General features: G+C 44.5%; 1 protein-coding gene across 2 annotated transcripts; it reads left to right on the top strand.

Annotated features, from left to right (window-relative positions):
* Window positions 1-1,114: 1,114 nt before the first annotated feature.
* LOC110533420 (myotonin-protein kinase) lies at window positions 1,115-24,260 on the top strand. Of its 2 annotated transcripts, XM_036989799.1 has the most exons (14): window positions 1,115-2,472; window positions 7,991-8,082; window positions 8,166-8,249; window positions 13,267-13,362; window positions 13,589-13,737; window positions 14,158-14,251; window positions 14,603-14,800; window positions 15,300-15,548; window positions 15,745-15,824; window positions 15,960-16,056; window positions 16,707-16,876; window positions 18,883-21,321; window positions 22,436-22,510; window positions 22,950-24,260. In XM_036989799.1, exons 1-12 carry the CDS (start codon window positions 2,304-2,306, stop codon window positions 19,088-19,090), a joined length of 1,686 nt encoding a protein of 561 aa, XP_036845694.1. In that variant the 5' UTR covers window positions 1,115-2,303; the 3' UTR covers window positions 19,091-21,321; window positions 22,436-22,510; window positions 22,950-24,260. The 2 variants fall into 2 exon arrangements, with proteins under 2 accessions (XP_036845694.1, XP_036845695.1); XM_036989800.1 differs by lacking the exons at window positions 18,883-21,321; window positions 22,436-22,510; window positions 22,950-24,260 and having other exon boundaries at window positions 16,707-17,735.
* The last annotated feature ends 1,621 nt before the right edge of the window (window positions 24,261-25,881 follow it).

Below are 25,881 nucleotides of genomic sequence, written 5' to 3'. Positions count from 1 at the left end.
TAATGAATTTATTTCAATTGACTGATTTCCTTAAAGGAACTGTAACTCGGGGAAATCGTTGAAAGTGTTGCATGTTGTTTTTAAATTTTTGTTCAGTATAGATGTGCACCAACAAAAGACAGAAATGCATGTACAATGCATACAGGAACGCACGCAGGCACATGCACGCTCTATATGCACACACATCTACACAGCAAATTGACCAGTGTTACCTAGTGTTGATTTTCCGGTGTAACATTTCTAGTGTTGATTCAGGAGTTAAATTAACACTCAGTGATGTTGTCCAGGGTCACGCCAAGGTTCTTTGCACTCTGGGAAGAGGACACTGTGAAGTTGTCAACCGTGATGGAGAGGTCTTGGAGCGGGCAGGACTTCTCCAGGAGGAAGAGCAGCTCCGTCTTGTCAAGGGTGAGCTTTAGGTGAGATCCAAGCTGAGATATCTGTCAGGCTTGCAGAGAGGCGTGTCACCACCTGGGTGTCAGAAGGGGGGAAGGAGAAAAGTAGTTGAGTAGGAGAGACCATATGAGGATATGACAGAGCCTAGTGACTTGGTGTATAGAGAGAAGAGGAGAGGGCCTAGCCCTGGGGGGGCACCAGTAGTACGAGTAAGTGGTCCAGACACAGATCCTCTCCACGTCACCTGTTAGGAGGGATCTGCCAGGAAGGATGCAATCCAGGAGTGTGCAAGGCCTGAGACACCCAGCCCTGAGAGGCACAATATGCAAGTGTGTACCCACACGCACACAAACACAATTCAAAACACACTTATCAATATGGAGTTTAAATGAACACCGTATTGAATTATAATCTGGGTTGTTCGAGTCCTGAATGCTGATTGGCTGAAAGCCGCGGTATATCAGACCATATACCACAGGTATGACAAAACATGTATTTTTACTGCTCTAACTAAGTTGGTAACTAGTTTATAATAGCAGTAAGTATACGTCAGCATAAAGCATGCTTTCTGCAGGATGTGCTATGAAAACAATGAAACATTCAAATAAAATAGAGAGACAAGAAAAGGAAAAGAGAGGCTGATTTGAAGGGAGGGAGGCAGGAGCAGTGGTGTATTTATAAACAGAGAAGTAGAGGAAGGGGGCAGTTCACTGGAGAAATCAAAACAGAAAAGTTGGGAGGAGAGAGAGAGAACGAGAGAGGGAGGAAAGCTTAACAGACAAACAATGAGCGACAGACACCGGGGGAGAAGAGAAGGACAGACATACAGAGAGAATAAACGGGTGGACAGACTGAGTGAGTTGAGGATTTTCAGAGCCAGTGAGCTGGAAAAGAGAAGTGGACAACCACTGTGCCCCTGAAAAGAGTGCATGAAGAAGGTAGGGAGGAGGGCTGTGAAGACAGAAGGAGAGAGAGAGAGGTGAGTTGGAGGGTCTGCAAAAGGTTGAGGGACCGAAATATCTCATGGACCGTGGACAGTTCTGTAACTGTAGTGAGATTTGAGGAGACCATAAAACATGTACCTGTGGTACAGAGTAGTGTATGTTTTAGCTTGACCACATACAGTTCTAGAAAATGGAGATACAATTCTGTGAAAGAGGTGGAATATTTTGAACTTTGAAGTTTTAGAAGGACGGAAGAATTGACGTATGAGGTGGACGGGAGACGGAGATTACAAAGCAAAAAGTCACTTGGAGGAAAAAATTGAGACAATCTTTTTTACACATTAACACAATCCTCCATCTACTGTAATATTGCAGACACTGCATTTGGACAGAAGGAGAGAGAGAGAAAGAAGGAGAGGGAGAGAAGGGACGCACCAAAAAAGGGCTGGAGTTAGAGTCGGAGTAACTGCATGCTTAACAGACACTGTAGAGTCACGGGGAGAGAAGAATAAGGGGGCGGAGAGACAGAGAGACAGAGAGACAGACAGACAGACAGACAGACAGAGGGACAGACAGACAGACAGACAAAGTGACAGACAGACAGTGGAACATTTCAGCTGGTGTAAGCCCCCAGCAGTCACACACAACCACACCCCCCCACACACACAAACACAAATACACACACTGTACAGAGTGAAGGACTGACAGATGACAGGGGAGTTGCAAGGGGCACAGAGCAAGGATAGCCGGATCGAGAGAGAGAGAGGGAGGGAAAAAGAGAGAGTGACAGAGACAGGGAAGAAGAGAGAGAGCGGGGAGGCACTGTAAACTACAGGAAGCCCCGGTGTGAAACAAACAGGGGACAGTGGCTAGAAGTGCTCCACTCCAGAACCAGCCACCAGTCTCCATGGACTCCAGGGAGTTGCAGCACCGCTGAACCCAGGCCCTCCTCTGCTGAACAGCATGTCGGCGGGCCCGGGACCTCGTGACTCAGACCTACTGCTGTTGGAACTCCAGGCCCCAGGGCCGGTTGGACTGCAGACACTGTTGGACCTGCTAGTGGGGGTGTACCAAGAGTTCCACTCGTTACCCCTTGCCAGGGAGAAGTACGTCTCGAGCTTCCTACAATGGGGTCAGTGTTTTACTTGGAAAAGCTTTACTCTGTGTGTGTGTGTGTGTGTGTGTGTGTGTGTGTGTGTGTGTGTGTGTGTGTGTGTATGTGTGTGTTATCTTCCATGTTTATTTACTGTTGAGGGTCTAAAACCTGCCTGTGTTTGAATATGCTTATCCGGCAGGCCTAATGTGTGGAGTTTGCACTTTTTGTATTATCCATTGGTTTCTTTGCTCCATGTAAACGAAATTAAGAACACAAAGTATTTGAAAGAAAACACATTTCTTGCATTGATGCAAAAGAAAGACAAGATAGAAACACTCTTTTGTACCTGGATTGTCACATTGTGTTTTCACAAAATCACAACACCCCCATGAGTCATTATTCAGTCCCGTCCTCCTGTCAATCTGTATGGAAACGTTGAAATGTGCATATGAGACATAGCAACCCAGTGACACACACCACTCAGGTTCTCTTCTCCCTTTATGGCGGGTGTACATGGGAGGAGAGGTCTCTGGACTGTGTTTCACAGGGCAATGACACACACACAGACATGGTATGATGACTGCATTGCTCCATCATTGCTCATACGGCTCTTTGTATGGGGCGTAGGGGTGTGTGTGGGGGTGAGGGGTGTATGTGTGTGTGTGTGTGTGTGTGTGTGTGTGTGTGTGTGTGTGTGTGTGTGTGTGTGTGTGTGTGTGTGTGTGTGTGTGTGTGTGTGTGTGTGCGTTCTCACTTTCAGATCAAAAATAGCCGCAATGATTTCCCTTCATCCAACAACTCCCATCCAGACATCATACAACCATCTTGCCAATGATGTGTATGCAGTGTTGTATTGCAATGGGCTGTGTCGTGAACATAGAGCACGGTGTGCTCAGCATGTGTTTGTTGTTGGTGACTGTTTTTCAATTACCACTGTACCACATTGTATAATATAAAGTGTAGTCTAAACTGTTCTCATAGTAGAAGAGTGCAGTGCAGAAACAAGGTTGTACAAGCCAACACCCCTCTGGTAACCCTCTGCCAGTCCTCATGAGCCCCTGGGATAAATCAGCTGGTGTCAGTCTTAACGCACACACACACACACACATACACACACTGTACAGTAGGAAATGACAGGACTGTTGACTGACTGCCCCTTAAGCTACTAACCTGTTTTATTGGGAACATTGGCTTCTCTGTTGGACATGGACTATGTGACAAGAACTCCTCACATCTTCCCGCCGCTCTTTTCAACCCTTCAACCTTTATCCTCCGTCTTCGTCTTCGTCTCAGTCTCAGTCTCAGTCTCAGTCTCAGTCTCAGTCTCAGTCTCTGTCTGTCTCCGTCTTCTCTCTCTATCTCTCTGACTTTTGTCACCCAAGCCAATGAACTCTCAACTAAGTCAGACATACTGTATGCTGTAACATATGGTGAATGAGTCCACATATGGCAATACATGTCACAGTATATACAATGTTCCTCCTCTCTACCTTGAAGTAATCACTGATCTGACACAGTTGGAAAGGGTTCCACCGCATCGCCTCCACTAGTCTATGCCATGTCAGATCAGTGCTTACAGTAGACTTGATTTCTCCTGTGCTCTAAATGAATGAACTTTCAGTGTACAGTATTTCAAAATACTTCATAAATGTGTGTGTGTGTGTGTGTGTGTGTGCGTGCGTGCACACAAAATTGGGTTTTTGTGTGTGTGTGGGTCCGCATGCATCCGTGTGTGTGCGATTTAGTCTAGTGTCCAAGGGCTATCAAATGTCAGTGATGGAGGTTCCTATTTTGGTCTGAGCATGTGTCCAGGCTCGCTGTGGGATGAGGGTACATGACAGTCACAGGAGGCTGCTGAGGGGAGGACGGCTCATAATAATGGTGGAACAGAGCAAATGAAATGGCAATAAACACCTGCAAACCATGTGTATGATGTATTTGATACCATTCCACTTATTCTGCTCCAGTCATTACCACGAGCCTGTCCTCCCCAATTAAGATGCCACCAACCTCCTGTGATTACAGTGTTAGATGTGGAAGGATGACCAGTGATGCATCAGGGTAGCTTAGATTAGGCTGAGCAGGTTAGATCGCCATTCAACTCCGCTTAACACAGTCAGCAAGGATCAAACCGCTTAACACAGTCTGCAAGGATCAAACCAGCACCAGAGTATGTCTGTCTGTCTGTCCGTCCGTCCGTCTCTCACTGTGACCTGTCTCTTTCTGTCTCTGAATCTTTCGGTCTGTATCTGTGTGTGCCCTTCTCTCCCTCTTTCTCCCCCTACCCCCATCTCTCTCTCTCTCTCTCTCTCTCTCTCTCTCTCTCTTTATCTCTCTTTATCTCTCTCTGTGTAGGGTTTGGTCTGGTCTGGTCACTCCCTACATGGCCTTAACAACAGGACGAGTGTTCGATGGGGACATGGCCAGAGTCAACATGCTCAGAAACAAGCTGTGGCTCCATCTCCTTTTCCACTTCCAGACCTTTTCGCTGCCGTAAAACAAGTGTCCGGTACTGTTGGCACGTAGTTCAATAGGACTAGAGCGATGCGTGTCTAAGTCTGGGTTTTAGGTCTTATTAGAGTCTCATTTCTTATTTTGACCTTTCAGTGTATAGACCTCATGTAAGGAGAGGGAAAACACATAACATAATTTCTCCCGCTTTGAGGATGCAAAGCCAGGGTTGTCCACAAATGTATTACGCACTGGGGAAAAAATGGTTGAATCAACGTTGTTTCGACGTCATTTAAAAAATATTAATTTGTGATGACGCTGAATCAACGTGGAAACTGATTGTATTTGCAAAAAGTAATCCCCGTAAGGGAATTTTATATTATTTTCCCCAAAATGTTTACCTAAATCCAATGTCATTGTGACATTTTTGGTTGATTTCACGTTGAATTCATGTTAGTTGACAACTCAACCAAATGTAAATCAAAAATAGACGTTGAACTGATGTTTGTGCCCAGTGGGATATCATGGAATGATCATGTGTCAGCAGCTACAGAGGAGCTATGAGTATTCAACCTGGGATAGTTCCTTATACTCTGTATAATATTGGTATTTCGCATTGAATATTTTGCATTATTATACCATCTCCCTAAAAATCAGGATCTTTGTTATAAGATGCCAAATAGAGGAGGGGGTGCATAGATTCTGCAAAAGTCAAATGATGCTGTGTGGATGCTGTAAAAAAGTCACCTAACTTACCCATCTGTCACTCCAGACTCTAGAGGGTTTACCTGATGTGACCCAACCTTGACTAGAGGATTTACCTGATGTGACCCAACCTTGACTAGAGGGTTAACCTGATGTGACCCAACCTTGACTAGAGGGTTAACTTGATGTGACCCAACCTTGACTAGAGGGTTAACCTGATGTGACCCAACCTTGACAAGTCATTTTCTCTACTTGTATCTTTCAACTTTTTGAGAATGTTTACCTCCCCCCCCCCCCCCCCCCCCCCCCCTGTCTCGCTCTCTCTTTTCCTCTCTCTGTCTCTTTCCATCTCCCTGGAGGAAAGACATGTCCATTTATGAGGCTGTGTGCTGGTTGGTCTGGTTGGCACTGTGCGCTGGTTGGGCTGGTTGGCACTGTTCCATCATTAAAGGACTAGGGTAAACAACACAGGCGGGAAAGCAGAGGAGAGGAGAGGAAAGACTCTCAGCGTCCCCCCCACCCCCACCCCACACCATACCATACTTTCCATCAGGCCCTGTTTTCTGTCAACCAGTGGGTGTGGTGTGGTGTGGTGTGGTGTGGTGTGTGTATGTGTGTGTATGTGTGTGTGTGTGTGTGTGTGTGTGTGTGTGTGTGTGTGTGTGTGTGTGTGTGTGTGTGTGTGTGTGTGTGTGTGTGTGTGTGTGTGTGTGTGTGTGTGAAGGGGAATACAGCTGGGCAGGATGGGTGGAAAGGAAGAATGGTGATTTCTGACCCCATATCCTCTCCTGTGGTTTTACAATCATCATCTCTCATCAACCAAGCATGTCCTGCTGACACTCCTGGGTGAAGTTTCCCCTAGGTACAGATCTAGGATCAGCTCCCCCTCCCACAATCCTAACCTTAACCATTAGTGAGGAAAATGCTAAACTGTCGCAAGATCAGCGTCCAAGTGAAACTTCACCCCGGAGTCATTCTCTGACATGTAGAGAGAGGCTGGTGGGTTCCTACACTGCTTTTGATTAAGCTTGCCTGGCACATTGGAACCAATACAATTGTCCCAAATGCGCAAACAACGCCAATCCGGTACTCTAGGCTGGCTAAAGCAAATGCTTAAAAGATTTGAACCCAGGTCTGATGGCTGGGTTGCAGAAATTGCCTTATTCATCTGGAGAGTCGCAAGAAATGTGTTGAGGGTCCAATGAAAAAGTTTTTATATGGGTCACCGCATGCGAAGTATTAAGATCCACTGTTCTTGGGTGTTCCAAAGCATTGCTATGAGCTAAAGAGATGGTTTTGTACAGCCTCAATATTGGCTGTCCACATTGTTGGTATTGGTCCTGATGAAAATCCTGGACAGATTCCCCAAATCTACAGTCACATGCCAGTCACAACAGCCGCTGTGCACAAGTACATCGCTCCATTCTAGAAGTCTATAAAGGAATTTATCTGCATCCCAAATGGCACCCTATTCCTTACATAGTGCACTACTTTTGACTAAAGCTCTATGGGCACTATATAGGGAATAGGGAGCCATTTGGGACACAATCAAGGAAGCCAAAATATTTGGTTGTTTCTACAAGATGCCTGAAAGGCTGAGTGGGTCTGGAACCTTCTCTCCATTTCTCTTTTCCTCTCTCTCTCTCTCTCTCTCTCTCTCTCGCTCTCTCTCTCTCTCTCTCTCTCCCCCCCCCTCTCTCTCCCCACTAAAACAGTTTATACTGTTGCCTTGGTCTCGCTCGCATTCCTCCCCACAGGAGAAGGGAGTGAAGAAAAAAAGAAAACCAAGGGGCTGGAAAACTTGCCTTAAAAAAGTATTAAACGGTGGCAGCTATTCTTAGACACACTCTTAGACTATTTCAGAACACCAGTGCCTTAAAGGGGATCTGGCTGCTTGTTACTGTCATATGAGCATACATTTTTAGCGTGGTGGTCTAGCAGGATTCGAACCCACGACTCTGGCAATGCAAATTTCATGCTCTACCATCTGATCCACAGTCTCTCCAACCACACACAAAAATACACATGCGTGTGTTTTGGCTGTTTCTGGGTTGTATTTCATAGGAGGCTGGTGACCCATGACACTTGGAAGTGTTTGTTTGAAAGGTTAAAGGAAACAGACAGCTTTTGCCAGGATGCCCGGAGGTCTTCTTGTTAACAGTCTGTGTGTGTGTGTGTGTGTGTGTGTTGAGGGCCATCTACATGAACAAGCACAGTGTCTAGATCTAGTCCTTACTCCAGGCTTGTCAGGCCTGCTTTTGGAGGATGTGAGTGTATAAAATATATTCTCCATACAAAGGTTGACCCTAGTTAGAATTTATTTATTTTCAAACACCCGCTTTCCATGTCTTTTCTCGTGAAATCAACAGCCTCTCTGCCCTCTCTCCTCCAATCACAGCGGAGCCCCTGGTGAGGCAGGTGAAGAAGACACGCATCAAGAGGGATGACTTCCATATCTTGAAGGTGATTGGTCGAGGGACCTTCAGTGAGGTGAGAGGACGCCGAAAGTCAAGGTGCACTTTGGACAATTGAATCTTATCTCCGTGGTAACGTGTGTGTTGCTGTATTTATAGGTGGCTGTGGCGAGGATGCGTAGCACACAGCAAGTGTACGCGCTGAAGATTATGAATAAGTGGGACATGCTGAAGCGAGGAGAGGTAAACACACATACACAGGAACCTTCCCACTGGGCACAAACTGGTTGAATCGACGTCGTTTCAACTACAAAAAATTAAGTGTGATGACATTGAATCAACATGGAAAACTGATTGGATTTGCTAAAATCAACATAAAGAGTTTTTAAGCTATGGTCTACCCTGTAAAACAACATGTTTCACTGCACTTATCTGGTGTAAGTAACAATATTTTATCATTTTAAAGCTAAATATAATGACATGGTTCAAATGTTTCTTGTTTTCATGTTAAATTCACATTCATTGACAACTCAATCAAATGTAATTTGAAACTAGACATTAAAATAATGTCTGTCCTTAGTGGGTTTTACTATTAACATAACAACGGATACATTTTGTATTAGAACCAACTTCTTTGTTGCTTCTTGCGTCTACTGTAAAACAACATCCCAGCTAGCACATAACGTTCTGAGAAAGTAGTCCTATGGTTATTTTGCAATACAACCTTCCCACAACTTTCTAGAAATGGTGCAGGATAGTTGCTTGACTTTGGAAAATTCTCAGCAAATTTAAAGACATTAAAATAACTTTATTTTCTTGGTGTTTCATTACTTTAACAGAACATTTCCTAAAAGTTCAAACATGGTTACATTTGATTACATTTTTAGTAATGTTCTAGGAACGTTCTCCAACTGGTTTGACATTGGGAATGTTCTGAAATAGTTCTGAGAACATTAAGAAAGTTTTTTTCTGAGGGAATTTCAGTACTTTAGAGTAACGTTTCCTACAGGTTTCCTTATAGTTCTATTTAAAGTACTGCTCTCAAATGGTTCCCTGAGGTGTGTTTGTCAAGGGCCACAAAAAACTGTGTACTGTTGAGGGTGCTCGAGGACCAGGGTTGGGAAACACTGCCTTAGGACACATGGAAATGAATTTGCTATGTATGGCTGGAGTTCAAAACAGTTAACGCAAACAGTGTTATTCAAAATCTTATTGTTCTCAGAATGTTATTTAACCTTCTATGGCATGGTAACAAACAACCTTTTTGGACCTCACAGCACCCCTTTTTGATAATATTTTTTTATATATGTATATATACACTGCTCAAAAAAATAAAGGGAACACTTAAACAACACAATGTAACTCCAAGTCAATCACACTTCTGTGAAATCAAACTGTCCACTTAGGAGCAACACTGATTGACAGTACATTTCACATGCTGTTGTGCAAATGGAATAGACAACAGGCAATTAGCAAGACACCCCCAATAAAGGAGTGGTTCTGCAGGTGGTGACCACAGACCACTTCTCAGTTCCTATGCTTCCTGGCTGATGTTTTGGTCACTTTTGAATGCTGGCGGTGCTTTCACTCTAGTGGTAGCATGAGACGGAGTCTACAACCCACACAAGTGGCTCAGGTAGTGCAGCTCATCCAGGATGGCACATCAATGTGAGCTGTGGCAAGAAGGTTTGCTGTGTCTGTCAGCGTAGTGTCCAGAGCATGGAGGCGCTACCAGGAGACAGGCCAGTACATCAGGAGACGTGGGAGGCCGTAGGAGGGCAACAACCCAGCAGCAGGACCGCTACATCCGCCTTTGTGCAAGGAGGAGCAGGAGGAGCACTGCCAGAGCCCTGCAAAATGACCTCTAGCAGGCCACAAATGTGCATGTGTCTGCTCAGAAACAGACTCCATGAGGGTGGTATGAGGGCCCGACGTCCACAGGTTGGGGTTGTGCTTACAGCCCAACACCATGCAGGACGTTTGGCATTTGCCAGAGAACACCAAGATTGGCAAATTCGCCACTAGCGCCCTGTGCTCTTCACAGATGAAAGCAGGTTCACACTGAGCACATGTGACAGACGTGACAGAGTCTGGAGACGCCGTGTAGAACGTTCTGCTGCCTGCAACATCCTCCAGCATGACCGGTTTGGCGGTGGGTCAGTCATGGTGTGGGGTGGAATTTCTTTGGGGGGCCGCACAGCCCTCCATGTGCTTGCCAGAGGTAGCCTGACTGCCATTAGGTACCGAGATGAGATCCTCAGACATCTTGTGAGACCATATGCTGGTGCGGTTGGCCCTGGGTTCCTCCTAATGCAAGACAACGCTAGACCTCATGTGGCTGGAGTGTGTCAGCAGTTCCTGCGAGAGGAAGGCATTGATGCTATGGACTGGCCTGCCCATTCCCCAGACCTGAATCCAATTGAGCACATCTGGGACATCATGTCTCGATCCATCCACCAACGCCACGTTGCACCACAGACTGTCCAGGAGTTGGCGGATGCTTTAGTCCAGGTCTGGGAGGAAATCCCTCAGGAGACCATCCGCCACCTCATCAGGAGCATGCCCAGGCGTTGTAGGGAGGTCATACAGGCACATGGAGGCCACACACACTACTGAGCCTCATTTTGACATCTTTTAAGGACATTACATCAAAGTTGGATCAGCCTGTAGTGTGGTTTTCCACTTTAATTTTGAGTGTCACTCCAAATCCAGACCTCCATGGGCTGATAAATTTGATTTCCATTGATAATTTGTGTGTGACTTTGTTGTCAGCACATTCAACTATGTAAAGAAAAAAGTATTTAATAAGAATATGTCATTCATTCAGATCTAGGATGTGTTATTTTAGTGTTCCCTTTATTTTTTTGAGCAGTGTATATATATATAATATCACCGGACATGTCTGTGTCCTATGAAATGAGGGGCTGAAGTGAGTGTGGCCTTTTGTCTGGGGTGGAGCAGTCCTTTCAGAAAGCAAAGCCGCATGGGACACATTGCCACCAATTGGTAAGATGAAATCCCTTTTTAACATGTTTAAATTGAAATAACTTTTTTTTTAAATATATGCATGTGCATGAGTATGTAAAGAAGTATGTTTGATTGTTTAAAGACTTATTTTGTTTTTATTTATATACTAAAACAGTGTTTTTTGGTTTGTTGCCTCAGGGCAACATTGTGCAGTTAGACCACTTTTGTTCGGGCAATATCATGCTAAAGTTTGGAGATGTGCTTGGATGCATAATTATGACCATGGTCAATGTTTTTACTTTACTATCTACTGATACTTACAGGAAATGGACACAAGAACATTTTATGGGCGGAAGGAACATCATCGAGCAGTTAGGGTCATTCCCTCTGACAGTAAGGACCATGAGCTTGAGGAGAGTCAGGAAGAGTAGATCCCAGAATCAGGTTTTACAGACAGTTAGGAGGTCAGGGGTCAGTTAGGGGTCATTCAGCAAAGTAATGTGTGCGTGTGCGTTAGTGGATGAAGAAGGGTATATGACACATTCAAATGTGTGCTTCCTGCTTTATTTTTTAAAGGGGAATGCCTGTCTGTTGACAATGAAACTGAGTCTGAGGATGAAGATGTAGCAGTGGTTGATGTTCCACGCCTACCCCGGTGGAGAACACCCCACAATGCATACTTCAATGCTTACCCAGAATGGCAGGGCCTGCTTTCAAGATCTGATGATATCATGTCCCCCTCCAGTACTTCAAACAGTTTTTCACTGAAGACATTCTGGAAGTTATTGTAGGCTTGTCAAGTTTATATGCAATACAATGTAATGCAAACAAGCCCCTTAACCTCACAACAAAATAATTGGAGCAGTTCCTGAGTATTATGGTGTACATGTTGTTGTTTGCTTTACCAGGCACCCGCATGTTTTGGAACAAAGTCTGCCGAGTGTCCCAAGTTGCTGACACCATGATACTGAATAGATGGGAGGCCATAAAAAAAAACTGAGGTTGACAGGTGGGATCTCAAGCAAAAGATGATCACCAAAGTCCCCTGCCCTGCTGTGGTGAAAGATTATACAACAAGGATATTGGTGGTGTGGATCTGCTTGACTCACTGAGTGCACTGTACCGGAACAAAATCAGAGCAAAGAAGTGGTACCACCGGCTGGTGTTCCACTTCCTGGATATGATTGTCGTGACAACCTGGCTGCTCTACTGAAGAGATTGTGAAGGCACTGGTATGAGAAAGAAGGAACAAATGAAGTTGTATACCTTCAAGTCATACATCGCTGAAGGCCTATGCAAAAGTGGAAAGAGTCTGGAGTGCAAGAAAGGTCGTCCCAGTTCTACAATTGCTGGTGAGTAGGAGGAGAAGAGGAGGAAAGGACCCCTGCTCCAATTCCAGTCCCTGATGTGCGCCTGGATGCCACAGCCCACTGAATGAGTCTGGCTGAAAAGAAGGGGAGATGCAAGGTACCAGGGTGCACAGGTACATCAAAAGCTAAGTGCCAGAAATGTGATGTCCACCTCTGTTTCACATCCACCAGCAACTGCATCCTGAGGTTCCACACAGAATTGGAAATCAGAGTGTGCTTTGTCAAAAAGAGAAACACTGATTCAAACAATAACCCAGAAAAACACACATTCAGACACACTGAAACACACACACACACTCGCACATATACCCACACACATAGGCTAACCCCTACACACACGCACACACGCACACACACACAGACAGTCATTTGGATGTTGGCTTATATGTTTCTATGGAAAATAAAACTTTTGTTCTAATTCATATATCGCTTGTTTTCCTTACTCCAGCCCTGACGCAACAAACCAATGTCTGGTTCAGGGGTGTGGGGTGGGGGGGAATGGACGACAAATTTGATGATAGATATATTATCAGGGACCCGCAAGCCCCCCCCCCCCCCCCCCCCCCCCCCAAAAAAAAAATCGGGTGAAATATTTTTTCCCCCCAAAATAAAAAGTCATGCCATAGAGGGTTAATTACCTTCAAATAAGATATCATTTCTGTTCGCAGAACATTAATAAAGCCTCCCAGGAAAACTTTCAGGAAACCATAGTAAAATGTTCTCAGAACCTCCCAACCCAAAAAGGAACGAACCCAGAAAAGGGTTCTCAGAACGTTCCGTTTTACGTGTCAGGAAACTTATGGCTTCATTCCCAGAAACAACGGGAAACCAAAAACGTATGTTCCCACAACTTCCAAGGAACCAAGCTGGGATGTGAGGCCATCTGTCTCTCTGTGTTGCGTCTTTGTGTTTCTGTCCTGTAGACAGCTTGTTACCAGGAGGAGAGAGAGGTTCTGCTGAAGGGTGATCGAAGGTGGATCACAGAGCTGCACTATGCCTTCCAGGACGACAATTACCTGGTGGGTATTAGTGACAAATCGCAAACATCAGGGTCATTTCAGCCTTTACATCTGACTGCAGTCTACCTGGTGTGATTCAGTCACTTCCCTCAGTTTCTTTCCCTTGAAATACACCAAGGGATAATAATTTAAGCTTTCTTTCTCTTAATTTTTTATTCTTCACATCTCTCTATCTCTCTCTCTCGCTCACTCTCTCTCTTGCTCACTCTCTCTCTCTCTCTCTCAGTACCTGGTGATGGACTACTACGTGGGTGGTGACCTGTTGACCCTGCTCAGTAAGTTTGGCGACCGTATCCCTGAGGACATGGCCCAGTTCTACTTGGCTGAGATGGTCATGGCGATCGACTCCATCCACAGGATGGGCTATGTTCACAGGTTAGTTGGTCAGAGACACCTGGCAACATGACAACCTCCAGCAAACAATTTGTGGTGTTCCTAGAATACCGCCGTAATGTTCTGAAAACAGTCATTTTTCTGGAAGAAATGTTCTCAGAAAACAGGGAACATTGTTCCTTACTTTGGAGGACCTACAAGAGAGGTTCAAAGAATGTTTGTTGACTCTGGAATGCATGAATAAATAAGCATAATAGAACTTGAGAAGACTCTTTTTGAGTGTGGACTGTCTACGTCATCTAATGGTTTCATTTTGGTCCATGCACCGTAAGTTCTGAGTCAAGGGTTCCAAGAACTATGAACTATGAAATCTCATATAGATGACCTGGGAACAGTAAGAATAATGTTCAGACCTGTGAATGTGCATAGTCAGATTTGCATCCTTCACTCTCCCCTTTGCAGGGACATCAAACCTGACAACATCATGCTGACGGCGGAGGGCCACGTCAGGCTGGGGGACTTTGGTTCCTGTCTGAGGGTCCAGGAGGATGGCATGGTGAGAGACCCCAAAGGGCCACAAAATACTCACAATTCACTCCACAATACTGTTGTGCAAAAGTAACATGAGTGGGTATCGAACCTGGGTCTACTGTGACTCACAAGGTTGTGTAAGCCCTTCGAGCTAAAACCAAGGCTCAGGGAGCTAACCCGAGGATAGAATTCTAACTTTTGTAAATGCTCAGGGAGCTATCCCGAGGATAGAATTCTAACTTTTGTAAATGCTCAGGGAGCTATCCCGAAGATAGAATTCTAACTTTTGTAAATGCTCAGGGAGCTATCCCGATGATAGAATTCTAACTTTTGTAAATGCATTGGTGTGCCTTGACATGTGTCTGTGTATTTGCAGGTGTACTCTTCCCTGGCGGTGGGCACACCCGACTACCTGTCCCCAGAGATCCTGCGTGCGGTGGAGGGAGGGGGAGGCTACGGCCCTGAGTGTGACTGGTGGGCCCTGGGGATCTGTGCCTATGAGATGCTGCAGGGGACCACACCCTTCTACGCAGACTCCATCTCTGAGACCTACGCCAAGATCATGAACTTCCAGGTACGATGATGACTTTATACAGAAACTAATCTTACAGATTGATCAAGAGAACATGTTGAGGGTCATCAGAACATTTTCCATATGTTTCTGTAGATATCAGTGCAAAAAGTCATAGGAAATACGAAGAGGGAAGGATGTCGAACAAGAACTACAATCCCAAATCTACCCCTAAACCCTACACTTGTGGAGATATTAGAGAATTAAATAGTACAAGCAGTATGGTGAAACTTCCACATAGCTTCCTAGAGCTATTATAATATTGCTTACACCTGTCAAAACCAATCAGATCTCTGCAAGTGCATAGGGCGTATAACTTTTTTTTGTTTAAATATATATATTTTTAAAGTGTATGGGTTTAGGGGTCAATTTGGGATTGGGCCATAGTGATCTTTGAGACCATTTTCTTATACATCTGCAAGGAGTGCAAAGAGGTATGTATTGAGCTCAAACCTAAAGAACTCTGAAGAACTAAGAGGAACCAACCATTATGTCCCCCCAGGAGCACTTTGAGTTCCCCCCGTCTGGCCCCGAGGTTTCAGATGAGGCCCGTTCCCTCATCATGGGGCTAATCTGTGAGAGGGGGGATCGTATGGGGGCCAGGGGTTCTGGGGACTTCAGAGCCCACCCCTTCTTCTGTGGACTAGACTGGGGCTCCCTGCATGAACTTCCAGCACCCTTCCAACCTGAAGTCTCCAACGCCACTGACACCTCCAACTTTGATGTGTTGGATGACTGCCTCAGTGAAATGGTATTAATCTGAAAAGTCAATATACAATCTACAATCTATATACGATCCATTTAAATGTAAAGGAGTCTAATACAGAGCCTTAAGGGACTCCACAGAATATTACATGGCTCCAGAAGCAAGCCTGAAAAGCAAATATGGCAGATAACATATAAACATATAAAGCACTCTATTTGTAATGCTGTCTTGTGTTCTACAGGAAACACTGAGTGATGTTATGGACAAGGCCCCTATCGGAGTTCACCTGGCTTTCGTTGGCTACTCCTACACAGCTACAAGGTCACATTCATATCATATACTGTCTCAGTATCAAAGTACCCCAAATTAATGGGGTATCATACAAAACTATATCAACACAGTTATAATGTTTTCTTTGTCTTTTGTTCTTTCTGGGGTTTTTTGTATCTCTTACAGACAGACAGGTGCCTTGGATCGCAGTCGTGACATCATGATGGAGATTGACCACCAGCGACACCTTGGGTTGCCAAGCTTCAATTTCCAGGATAAGCTTGTAGGTTGACTATCCACACCTAACAACTAGCTGAGTTACGTTTTAACAATCAAGACTAGAATGCTAACTGCTAGATTGGCTACTAAGGACAATTTGAGTAGTCGGGTAAGCGATGTGGAACCACTAGCTAGTTAGCTGTAGGTTGGGACTCCCACCCTGTTACACATACAGTCCATTTATTTATGCAGGAACGCTAAGTGCTTTCCTCATCTCGTGTGTCACTAAGCAGTGAAAAAATGCTTAGCTCTTCCTGAGCTAGCAACATATTGAATGTGTTTGTGGCATACGTCAAAGTTAGGCATGCAATAAATACTAACGGCTGCTAGATTAGGTTATGCTGAGCACAGGTGGTTGGTGGCACCTTAATTGGGAAGGACGGGCACGTGGTAATGGCTGGAGCGGAATAGGTGGAATGGTATGGTTTGATGCCATGGTTTGATGCCAACACATGGTTTGATGCCATTCCATTAGCTCTGTTCCAGTCATGATTATGAGCCCGTCCTCCCCAATTAAGGTGCCACCAAACACCTGTGCTCAGCATAACCTGTGCTCTCCCCTCAGCAGCCTCCACTGATGCTGAGGGCTACACAATGTTAACCTATATCAGGCGGTGTATGTCTAACACTGAGAGGGGTGCTGTGGGCTTTCAGAGTCAGATGTGGCAGCTCAGAGATGTCCTGACCACGCCTGACAACCTGCCTGCCCTGCTTGAGCTCCCCCTAGCCTTGGAGCAGGGTACTGCAGAGTCGACTCACACCACAACAGAGGAGGAAGAGGAGGAGAACGACCAGAATTCAGTACTTGATGAGGATCTGCATAGGTTAGATCACTTCTGAGTGAGACAGACAGATACATATATAAAAAATTTTGGTAACCTTTTTTAACCTTTATTTAACCAGGCAAGTCAATTAAGAACATGTTTTATTTACAATGACGGCCTACCAAGAGGCAAAAAATAAAAAACTTAGACAAAACACACATCACGAAAAGACACACGACAACAATACATAAAGAGAGACCTAAGACAACAACATAACATGGCAGCAGCACCACATGGCAGAAGGACAAACATTGTTAGGCACACACAGGTAGATATGGGGCCTATGCTTTTATTTCAGTTTTGCTCTACTGCTAAAATGAGTCTTCCTCACCTTTTCCTTTCATACTTGACAGACTCAGCAGACAAATGGGTTGCTTTGCAAAAGTTTTTACTATTTTGTTGCATTACAACCTGTAATTTAAATGGATTTTTATTTGGATTTCATGTAATGGACATACACAAAATAGTCCAAACTGGTGATGCGAAATTTAAAAAATGACTTGTTTCAAAAAATTCTCTCTCAAAAAAATGGAAAAGTGGTGCGTGCCAATTCCCCCCCCTCTGCTACGAATTCCCTAAGTAAGATCTGGTGCAGGCAATTACCTTCAGAAGTCACATAATTAGTTAAATAAAGTCCACCTGTGTGCAATCTAAGTGTCACATGATCTGTCACATGATCTTAGTATATACACATCTGTTCTGAAAGGCCCCAGAGTTTGCAACACCACTAAGCAAGGGGCACCACCAAGCAAGTGGCACCATGAAGCCCACGGAGCTCAACAAACATGTCAGGGACAAAGTTGTGGAGAAGTACAGATCTGGGTTGGGTTACAAAAAAATATCAGAAACTTTAAACATCCCACGGAGCACCATTAAATCCATAAAAAAATGGGAAGAAAATGGCACCACAACAAACCTGCCAAGACAGGGCTGCCCACCAAAACTCACGGACCAGGCAAGGAGGGCATTAATCAGAGAGGCAACAAAGAGACCAAAGATAACTCTGAAAGAGCTGCAAAGCGCCACAGCTGAGATTGGAGTATCTGTCCATAGGACCACTTTAAGCCACACACTCCACAGAGCTGAGCTTTACAGAAGAGTGGCCAGAAAAAAAAGCCATTGCTTAAAGAAAAAAACCTAACACCTCTCATCACCCCGAGAACACCATCAGTGTTCAATCCCCTCCCCTCCCACAGTGAAGCATGGTGGTGGCAGCATCATGGTGTGGGGATGTTTTTCATTGGCAGGGACTGGGAAACTGGTCAGAATTGAAGGAATGATGGATGGCACTAAATACAGGGAATTCTTGAGGGAAACCTGTTTTAGTCTTCCAGAGATTTGAGACTGGGACGGAGGTTCACCTTCCAGCGGGACAATGACCCTAAGCATACTGCTAAAGCGACACTCGAGTGGTTTAAGGGGACACATTTAAATGTCTTGGAATGGCCTAGTCAAAGCCCAGACCTCAATCCAATTGAGAGTCTGTGGTATGACTTAAAGATTGCTGTACACCAGCGGAACCCATCCAACTTGAAGGATCTGGGGCAGTTTTGCCTTGAAGAATGGGCAAAAATCCCAGTGGCTAGATGTGCCAAGCTTATAGAGACATACCCCAAGAGACTTGCAGCTGTAATTGCTGCAAAAGGTGTCTCTAGGAGGGGGGGGGGGGGGGGGGGTGAATAGTTATGCACCCTCAAGTTTTCTATTTTTCTGTCTTATTTCTTGTTTGTTTCACAATAAAAAATATTTAGTATCTTCAAAGTGGTAGGCATGTTGTGTAAATGAAATTGTACAAACCCCCCCAAAAATCTATTTAAATTCCAGGTTGTAGGGCGACAAAATCGGGAAAATGCCAAAGGGGGTGAATACTTTCCCAAGCCACTGTACATTATATGTAGCTAATACAAGCTATAATGTAATGATGCCTTTTGATATTTAGGTGAGTATTCATAGCCAATACCAGAGCCATTGTATTCAAAGCTGATCTTATCCAATCATCTACGTAGGCGGCTGCAAGAGGCAGAGAAGAGGAATGGAGAGCTGGAGAAAGAGATGGAGAGACTGAGAGGGGAGATCCAGGGCCTGAAGTCCCCCAAGGAGACAGGCAAGGGACCCAGCACTCATCCCTCCTCATCTCCTCTTCAAAAAAACCTCATACTTGAATCATTGCCTGTTCTATCATCATTCCTTGGGTTTCTTTTCCAACCATTTTGAACTTTTGACCTGAAGGTTGTGTCGTGTTCATAAAAGTACACAACTGAAAAATTGTAAAACTGTTTTGCAACGGAAAACTAAAATGAGCTTTTCTTATTGGAAGAATCCAGCTAGTCCCTCCCTTTTTCAAAACATTTTCATACATTTGATGCCTTATGAACACAACCCTGGAATTGTGTAGCAGCATTACCTCATCCTATAGACATCTATAAGTGCTATAGTATCTCTTCACAGGCAACAGTGTCTAACAACACAAATGTGATATGGTAGGATTTCCAGACCATATGAGCCACATACTGTGAAAAAATAGTGTTTCATAGCAGGAGCACCAAGCAGCATCTGCTTATGTTGGAGCCCTTGGCCAGAACAGAACAATAAATATCCCCTCTAAGAATAGGCCTGGTATGCAGCCATTGGCCCTCCCTCTCTATAAATCAATACAGTGTAATGAGACTTTTAAAGATGCAGTGTTTGGGGGTCTCCTTCAGGGTAGGTTTCTAATGGATGGATGTGTGGATGGAGGGCTGGATGCATTCAGTCCCTTAGAGGACTCCAACTCCCAGAACGCACCAAATGACAGGCGCTGTTGACAAGCAGATAACCAGGACCGGCGAGCTTGTTTAAAGGGGAAACAACATTGTTAATGAAATAATAAACATATTTACGTACTATACTTTTAAAAAGTTGCCAAGAAATACTGGCAAAGCCTCACGCCCTTTCCAATCACTCCATTTTCATCACATTCTCTCTTTCTCTCTCTCACTTCCACACACCCATTCACTCACGCAATCACTGCTGCTGAAATTGTTTGCGTTTTTGTTGTTGTTGTGACTTTCACAGCTGGCTCGTCAGCAGTGCACCCACCCAAAAACAGTTTCCTGCAAAAGTGCAGCTACTCAGTCCTGGGCCACGTTCAGTAGGCAAACATTGAGGAATGCTGCAGATAGAAATGTTATGCGGAATAGAACTCCCAGCTATTTGGCTCCTTGGAAGTTGTGTAAACATACGTTTTTGGTTTCCTATTGGTTCTGGGAACGAAGTCATATGTTTCCTGACAGGTAAAACTGAATGTTTTTAAAGCATTCTGAGAACGGAAATAAACAATTTGCCTGTTCTGGGAATGTTCATTTTTGGGTTGTAGGGAGGTTCTGAGAACGTTTTACTACTTTCCCTGAAAGATTTCATTAAAGTTCTGAGAACGGAAATTATACGTTATTTCAAGGTAATTAAATAATATTCTGAGAAGATGTTTCAATAAGACTTTTAATAACACTGTTTTGAACTTCAAGTACAGATAGCAAATTCATTTCCATGTGTCCTAAGGCATTAATCATGCAAACACATGTATTTTTATTGTGGCTCAGCATCAGTGAATTTGAACCGATGATCTTCTGTTCTCTATCCATGGCATTAGTCCACTGCGCCACCAGGATGGAGCTAGCATGCCATGTTCATTTTAGTCTATTCAAACATACCCCATTTCAAAGGAAACAAGCACTCATCAAGATCAGATGTGGCCAATTAGTGGGCGTGGCCAACACACCTGAGCATACAAGATAGAGGATATAGTTTTGTTGATGCTCAGAGCAGAACGTATATGTGTTTAAACTTTTTTTGAATGTTACTAATGTTTTCTTGTCATTTATATGGAATGTTTTCCTGATGTTCTGAGAACATGACTTTAAATAGAACCATGAGGAAACCCGTAGAAATTGTTATGCTGATGTACAGAAATTCCCACCTAAGAAATATATGGTTCTCAGAAAGTTATGTGCTAGCTGGGTATCGTGCACCATTCCCAGAATGTTGTGGGAAGGTTTTCTGCAAAATAACAATAGGAAAACCACGCTCTCACCAAGCGCTAAGAAACATACCGTATGGTTCTCAGAACATAATGTGCTAGCTGGGCTGACACGATAGAGCTAATCCTCAATTCTGGGTGACAGACAATCATATCTGTTCTACACAATATATTTATATCTGAACATTCCTGTAACTTTTCACCCTCCTGAACAGGCCCCTGCTCTCTTGGGCTAGGTTTCCCAAAAGCATTGTAGGACTAAGATCATCATTCGTCCCTTTAGTTTCAATGGAATTAAAATGATCTTAGTGCTACGATGCTTTTAGGAAACCCAGCCTTGGGCTGTTCTAATGTACCTCTCTCTTCTCCAATCACAGAACTGCGTGTCTGCCCGTCGTCTCTTTCTCTGCCTGCACACTGTCTGGACGATGTAAGACTTACTCTCTTTCTCTTTCTCTTTCTCTCTCTCTCTCTCTCTCTCTCTCTCTCTTTCTGAGATGATCAAAGTCTTTCTGAGGGCAAACAAACAACCTATTTGGCTGTCTGCTTGGTCATTTTGGAAACATCTTGTTTTAGCAACTAACATTGGCCTTATTTGGGGTATATAAAGAGAATGTGTGTACATTTCCATGTGGATATAGAGGTAGTGCAAATAAAGCATAACAAGCTCTTACCCCACTCACACCCAGCCCATATTTCTGCTCATGCAATGGGTCCCACTTTATTTGGATAGTCCTCTATAGATGGTTTACAACTTGCCGGTCTATACGCCTTGCTGGTCTACAGCTAGTGTTAGGGGTAGGGCGAGAGTTAGTGGATAACTGTACTATCCGGTCTATACGCCTTGCTGATCTACAGCTAGTGTTAGGGGTAGGGCGAGAGTTAGTGGATAACTGTACTATCCGGTCTATACGCCTTGCTGATCTACAGCTAGTGTTAGGGGTAGGGCGAGAGTTAGTGGATAACTGTACTATCCGGTCTATACGCCTTGCTGATCTACAGCTAGTGTTAGGGGTAGGGCGAGAGTTAGTGGATAACTGTACTATCCGGTCTATACGCCTTGCTGATCTACAGCTAGTGTTAGGGGTAGGGCGAGAGTTAGTGGATAACTGTACTATCCGGTCTATACGCCTTGCTGATCTACAGCTAGTGTTAGGGGTAGGGCGAGAGTTAGTGGATAACTGTACTATCCGGTCTATACGCCTTGCTGATCTACAGCTAGTGTTAGGTGTAGGGCGAGAGTTAGTGAATAACTGTACTATCCAAATAAAGCATTACAGGTGCAGTCTTTTTTGGGCACGTCACAGCACAGCATGCCACACTCGCCTGGCGAAATATATTTCACTGCATTAATCTGAAATAACGAGTCCTCGTCATGCCCAGGGCCAATTAAATTATTTTGTGTCTGCCTTTCTCTCACGGATTTTGACCCAGGCGAGTGCGGCAAGCTGTGCTGTGCTGTGCTGTGACTCGCACAAAAAAAAGACTGCATCTGTACCCTGGCCTGCAATCCTGTTCAGTTCGTGACTGTGAGTGTGTTTCAGGGGAAGAAATCGCCCCCTGCCTGTCACTACCCGCTGGTGATCCCTCTCCACCGCCACCTGCTGCTGTTTCACAGGGTAGGAGATTTGAAACATGAGGACTGGAAATTATGCTTTTGTCCCAAATTATACCCTAATTCCCTATTTAGTGCACTTTTGACCAGGGACAACAGGGGTCTGGTCTAAAGTATAGGGAATAGGGTGCCATTTGAAACACCCATATACTTGATGAAAAAAATGACTGTATGACTGCATCTCTCTCTCTCTTTGCACTGTTGCTCTATCTCCCCCTCCTTCCCACAATGGCGCCACCTTTCTTTCTCCACCTCTCCCCCTTTATACTCTCTCTCTCTCTCTCTCTCTCTCTCTCTCTCTCTCTCTCTCTCTCTCTCTCTCTCTCTCTCTGTCTCCCATCTCTCCCCCTTCATGCTCCACTCCCTCCCTCCCCTTTCCTCCTCTATCTTCCTCTCACCCTCTCCCCCCCTTCCCTCTCCTCCTCTGTCTCCCTCTCTCTCAGATGCGCTGGCCACAGCAGAGAAGTGAGTCCTACTTGTTGGTGTGTGCGGAGGGGGGAGATCTCCAAGCCTGGGACAGACACTGCTGTACTGAGATCTCCTGAACCCCCCCCCCCCTCTTTGTTTAGCTACCTCCCCCTCTTGGGATCGAGGGGCGACCCAGATGTGTCACCCCCTACGCTACAGCTGCTCCCTTCCCCCAAACACCCCCTCGGCTAACAGGACAGGAGCACCACATGGCTGGAGGGATGAAGGGTGGGGATGAAATGGGCTTAACGTGAAGTGGACAGAACACACTGGAGTGGCAGCAGCATGATGCTACTCTGCATCCACCACAGAGTCCTATTACAGTACCTCTGAAGGAGAGAGTTTTGAGCTAGTATGGTGGACGGGCGTTAAAGCGAATGCTATACTCATTGCACTTGTCCCATTTATAGAATTAAGAGTGAGCAGAGTGCTGGGCATGAATGGGGTAACGGGGAACATGGAGCAGTGGGATAACCATAGGAAAGCTAAGGACTGTCACTAGCTTAAAATGAATGGGGAGGTATAGAAAATGTTAATGAAGGACATCTCCTCCTGGACTACTAATAGATGCCTGTTGCTTTCCGAGTGTCGCTATGTGGGCACTTATATCTCTGAGCGGACTGAGGTAAAAGCAAGCTCTGACAACAAGAAGACACCACAGCAAAGAGACATTGCTGGTTTAAGTGACAGCCAGAGGGGACAATCAGTCCACTCCATAAGCACACACTCTCCAGCACACCTGGACATTATTGGTGCATTTTGTCCAATATTATTGTGGTACAAATGTTCAGTCATTAATTTTTAACAGCATCATCTAGTGGTTTACTTTGTATATATACATGTAAGAGTGGATTGTGTTGAATGTGAGAGGTATTCGTTGCACTACAGGCTTTGATGAAAGCATGCTATTAGATGGGCCTGTTTGGAATACATAGATGACATCTACAGAACAATACCAAGCAAATGTTGACTGAAGGCTAAGGACAGAGAGATCGGAGGTTGGTGTGTTTTACGATTTCTGGGATTGCAAGGTTACACTTTAAGGTTGCACTTAGCTCAGGTCCAGGGCTTGCTGATGCTGAGCCTTCCTACATCAAGGCTGTGTAGGATGTAGGAAGGCTCTGCGTCAGCAAGCCGCATGTAAAGCCTTGAACCAGTGCTAGGATAGGTGATGTACAGTTTAAGTCGGAAGTTTACATACACCTTAGCCAAACATTTAATCCTAGTAAAAAGTCACTGTTTTAGGTCAGTTAGGATCACCAATTTATTTTAAGAATGTGAAATGTCAGAATAATAGTAGAGAGAATTATTTATTTCAGCTTTTATTTTTTTCATCACATTCCCAGTGGGTCAGAAGTTTACATACACTCAATTAGTATTTGGTAGCATTGCCTTTACATTGTTTAACTTGATCAAACATTTTGGGTAGCCTTCCACAAGCTTCCCACAATAAGTTGGGTGAATTTTGGCCCATTCCTTCTGACAGAGCTGAGTCAGGTTTGTAGGCCTCCTTGCTCGCACACGCTTTTTCAGTTCTGCCCACACATTTTCTATAGGATTGAGGTCAGGGCTTTGTGATGGCCACTCCAATACCTTGACTTTGTTTTCCTTAAGCCATTTTGCCAACTTTGGAAGTATGCTTGGGGTCATTGTCCATTTGGAAGACCCATTTGCGACCGAGGTTTAACTGATGTCTTGAGATGTTGCTTCAATGTATCCACTTCATTTTCCTACCTCATGATGCCATCTATTTCGTGAAGTGCACCACTCCCTCCTGCAGCAAAACACCCCCACAACATGATGCTGCCACCCCGTGCTTCACGGTTAGGATGGTGTTCTTCGGCTTGCAAGCCTCCCCCTTTTTCCTCCAAACACAACAATGGTCATTATGGCCAAACAATTCTATTTTTGTTTCATCAGACCAGAGGGCATTTCTACAAAAAGTATGATCTTTGTCGTGCAGTTGTGCAGTTGCAAACCGTAGTCTGGCTTTCTTATGGTGGTTTTGGAGCAGTGGCTTCTTCCTTGCTGAGCGGCCTTTCCGGTTATGTTGCTATAGGACTCATTTTACTGTAGATATAGATACTTTTGTACCTGTTTCCTCCAACATCTTCACAAGGTCCTTTGCTGTTGTTCTGGGATTGATTTGCACTTTTCGCACCAAAGTACGTTCATTTCTAGGAGACAGAACGCGTCTCCTTCATGAGCAGTATGACGGCTGCGTGGTCCCATGGTGTTTATTCTTGCGTACTATTGATTGTACAGATGAAAGTGGTACCTTCAGGCGTTTGGAAATTTCTCCCAAGGATGAACCAGACTTGTGGAGGTCTACAAATTATTTTCTGAGGTCTAGGTTGATTTCTTTTGATTTTCTCATGATGTCAAGCAAAGAGGAACTGAGTTTGAAGGTAGGACTTGAAATACATCCACAGGTACACCTCCAATTGACTCAAATGATGTCAATTAGCCTATCAGAAGCTTCTAAAGCCATTACATAATTCAATGGAATATTCCAAGCTGATTAAAGGTACAGTCAACTTAGTGTATGTAAACTTTTGACCCAGTGGAATTGTGTTACAGTGAATTATAAGTGAAATAATCTGTCTGTAAACAATTGTTAGAAAAATGACTTGTGTCGTGCACAAAGTAGATGTCCTAACCGACTTGCCAAGACTATAGTTTGTTAACAAGAAATATTTGGAGTGTTTGAAAAAACGAGTTTTAATTACTCCAACCTAAGTGTATGTAAACTTCCGACTTCAACTGTATAGTTAGAATACATGATTGGGGGCAATGGGGCACAAGGAAGGCAATGGTATGAAGGAAAGTTTGCTATTCTGGTTAGAGTACAGTATAGCCAATTAATAATGGCAAGAATATTGGTTTAAATCCACAAAATGTATACTG

The sequence above is a fragment of the Oncorhynchus mykiss genome, chromosome 10, assembly GCF_013265735.2.
Source record: "Oncorhynchus mykiss isolate Arlee chromosome 10, USDA_OmykA_1.1, whole genome shotgun sequence".
NCBI lineage: Eukaryota > Metazoa > Chordata > Actinopteri > Salmoniformes > Salmonidae > Oncorhynchus > Oncorhynchus mykiss.
This window is presented reverse-complemented; position numbering and strand designations above follow the sequence as displayed.

What these genes read in the sequence shown, in the direction of transcription:
- LOC110533420 (XM_036989799.1), top strand. Translation starts at nt 2,304, where the DNA reads ATGTCGGCGGGCCCGGGACCTCGTGACTCAGACCTACTGCTGTTGGAA. An exon ending in TCAATTTCCAGGATAAGCTT is followed by an intron (nt 16,057 to 16,706) that starts GTAGGTTGACTA and finishes GTGGGCTTTCAG; the next exon opens with AGTCAGATGTGGCAGCTCAG. An exon ending in CTTGATGAGGATCTGCATAG is followed by an intron (nt 16,877 to 18,882) that starts GTTAGATCACTT and finishes TCATCTACGTAG; the next exon opens with GCGGCTGCAAGAGGCAGAGA.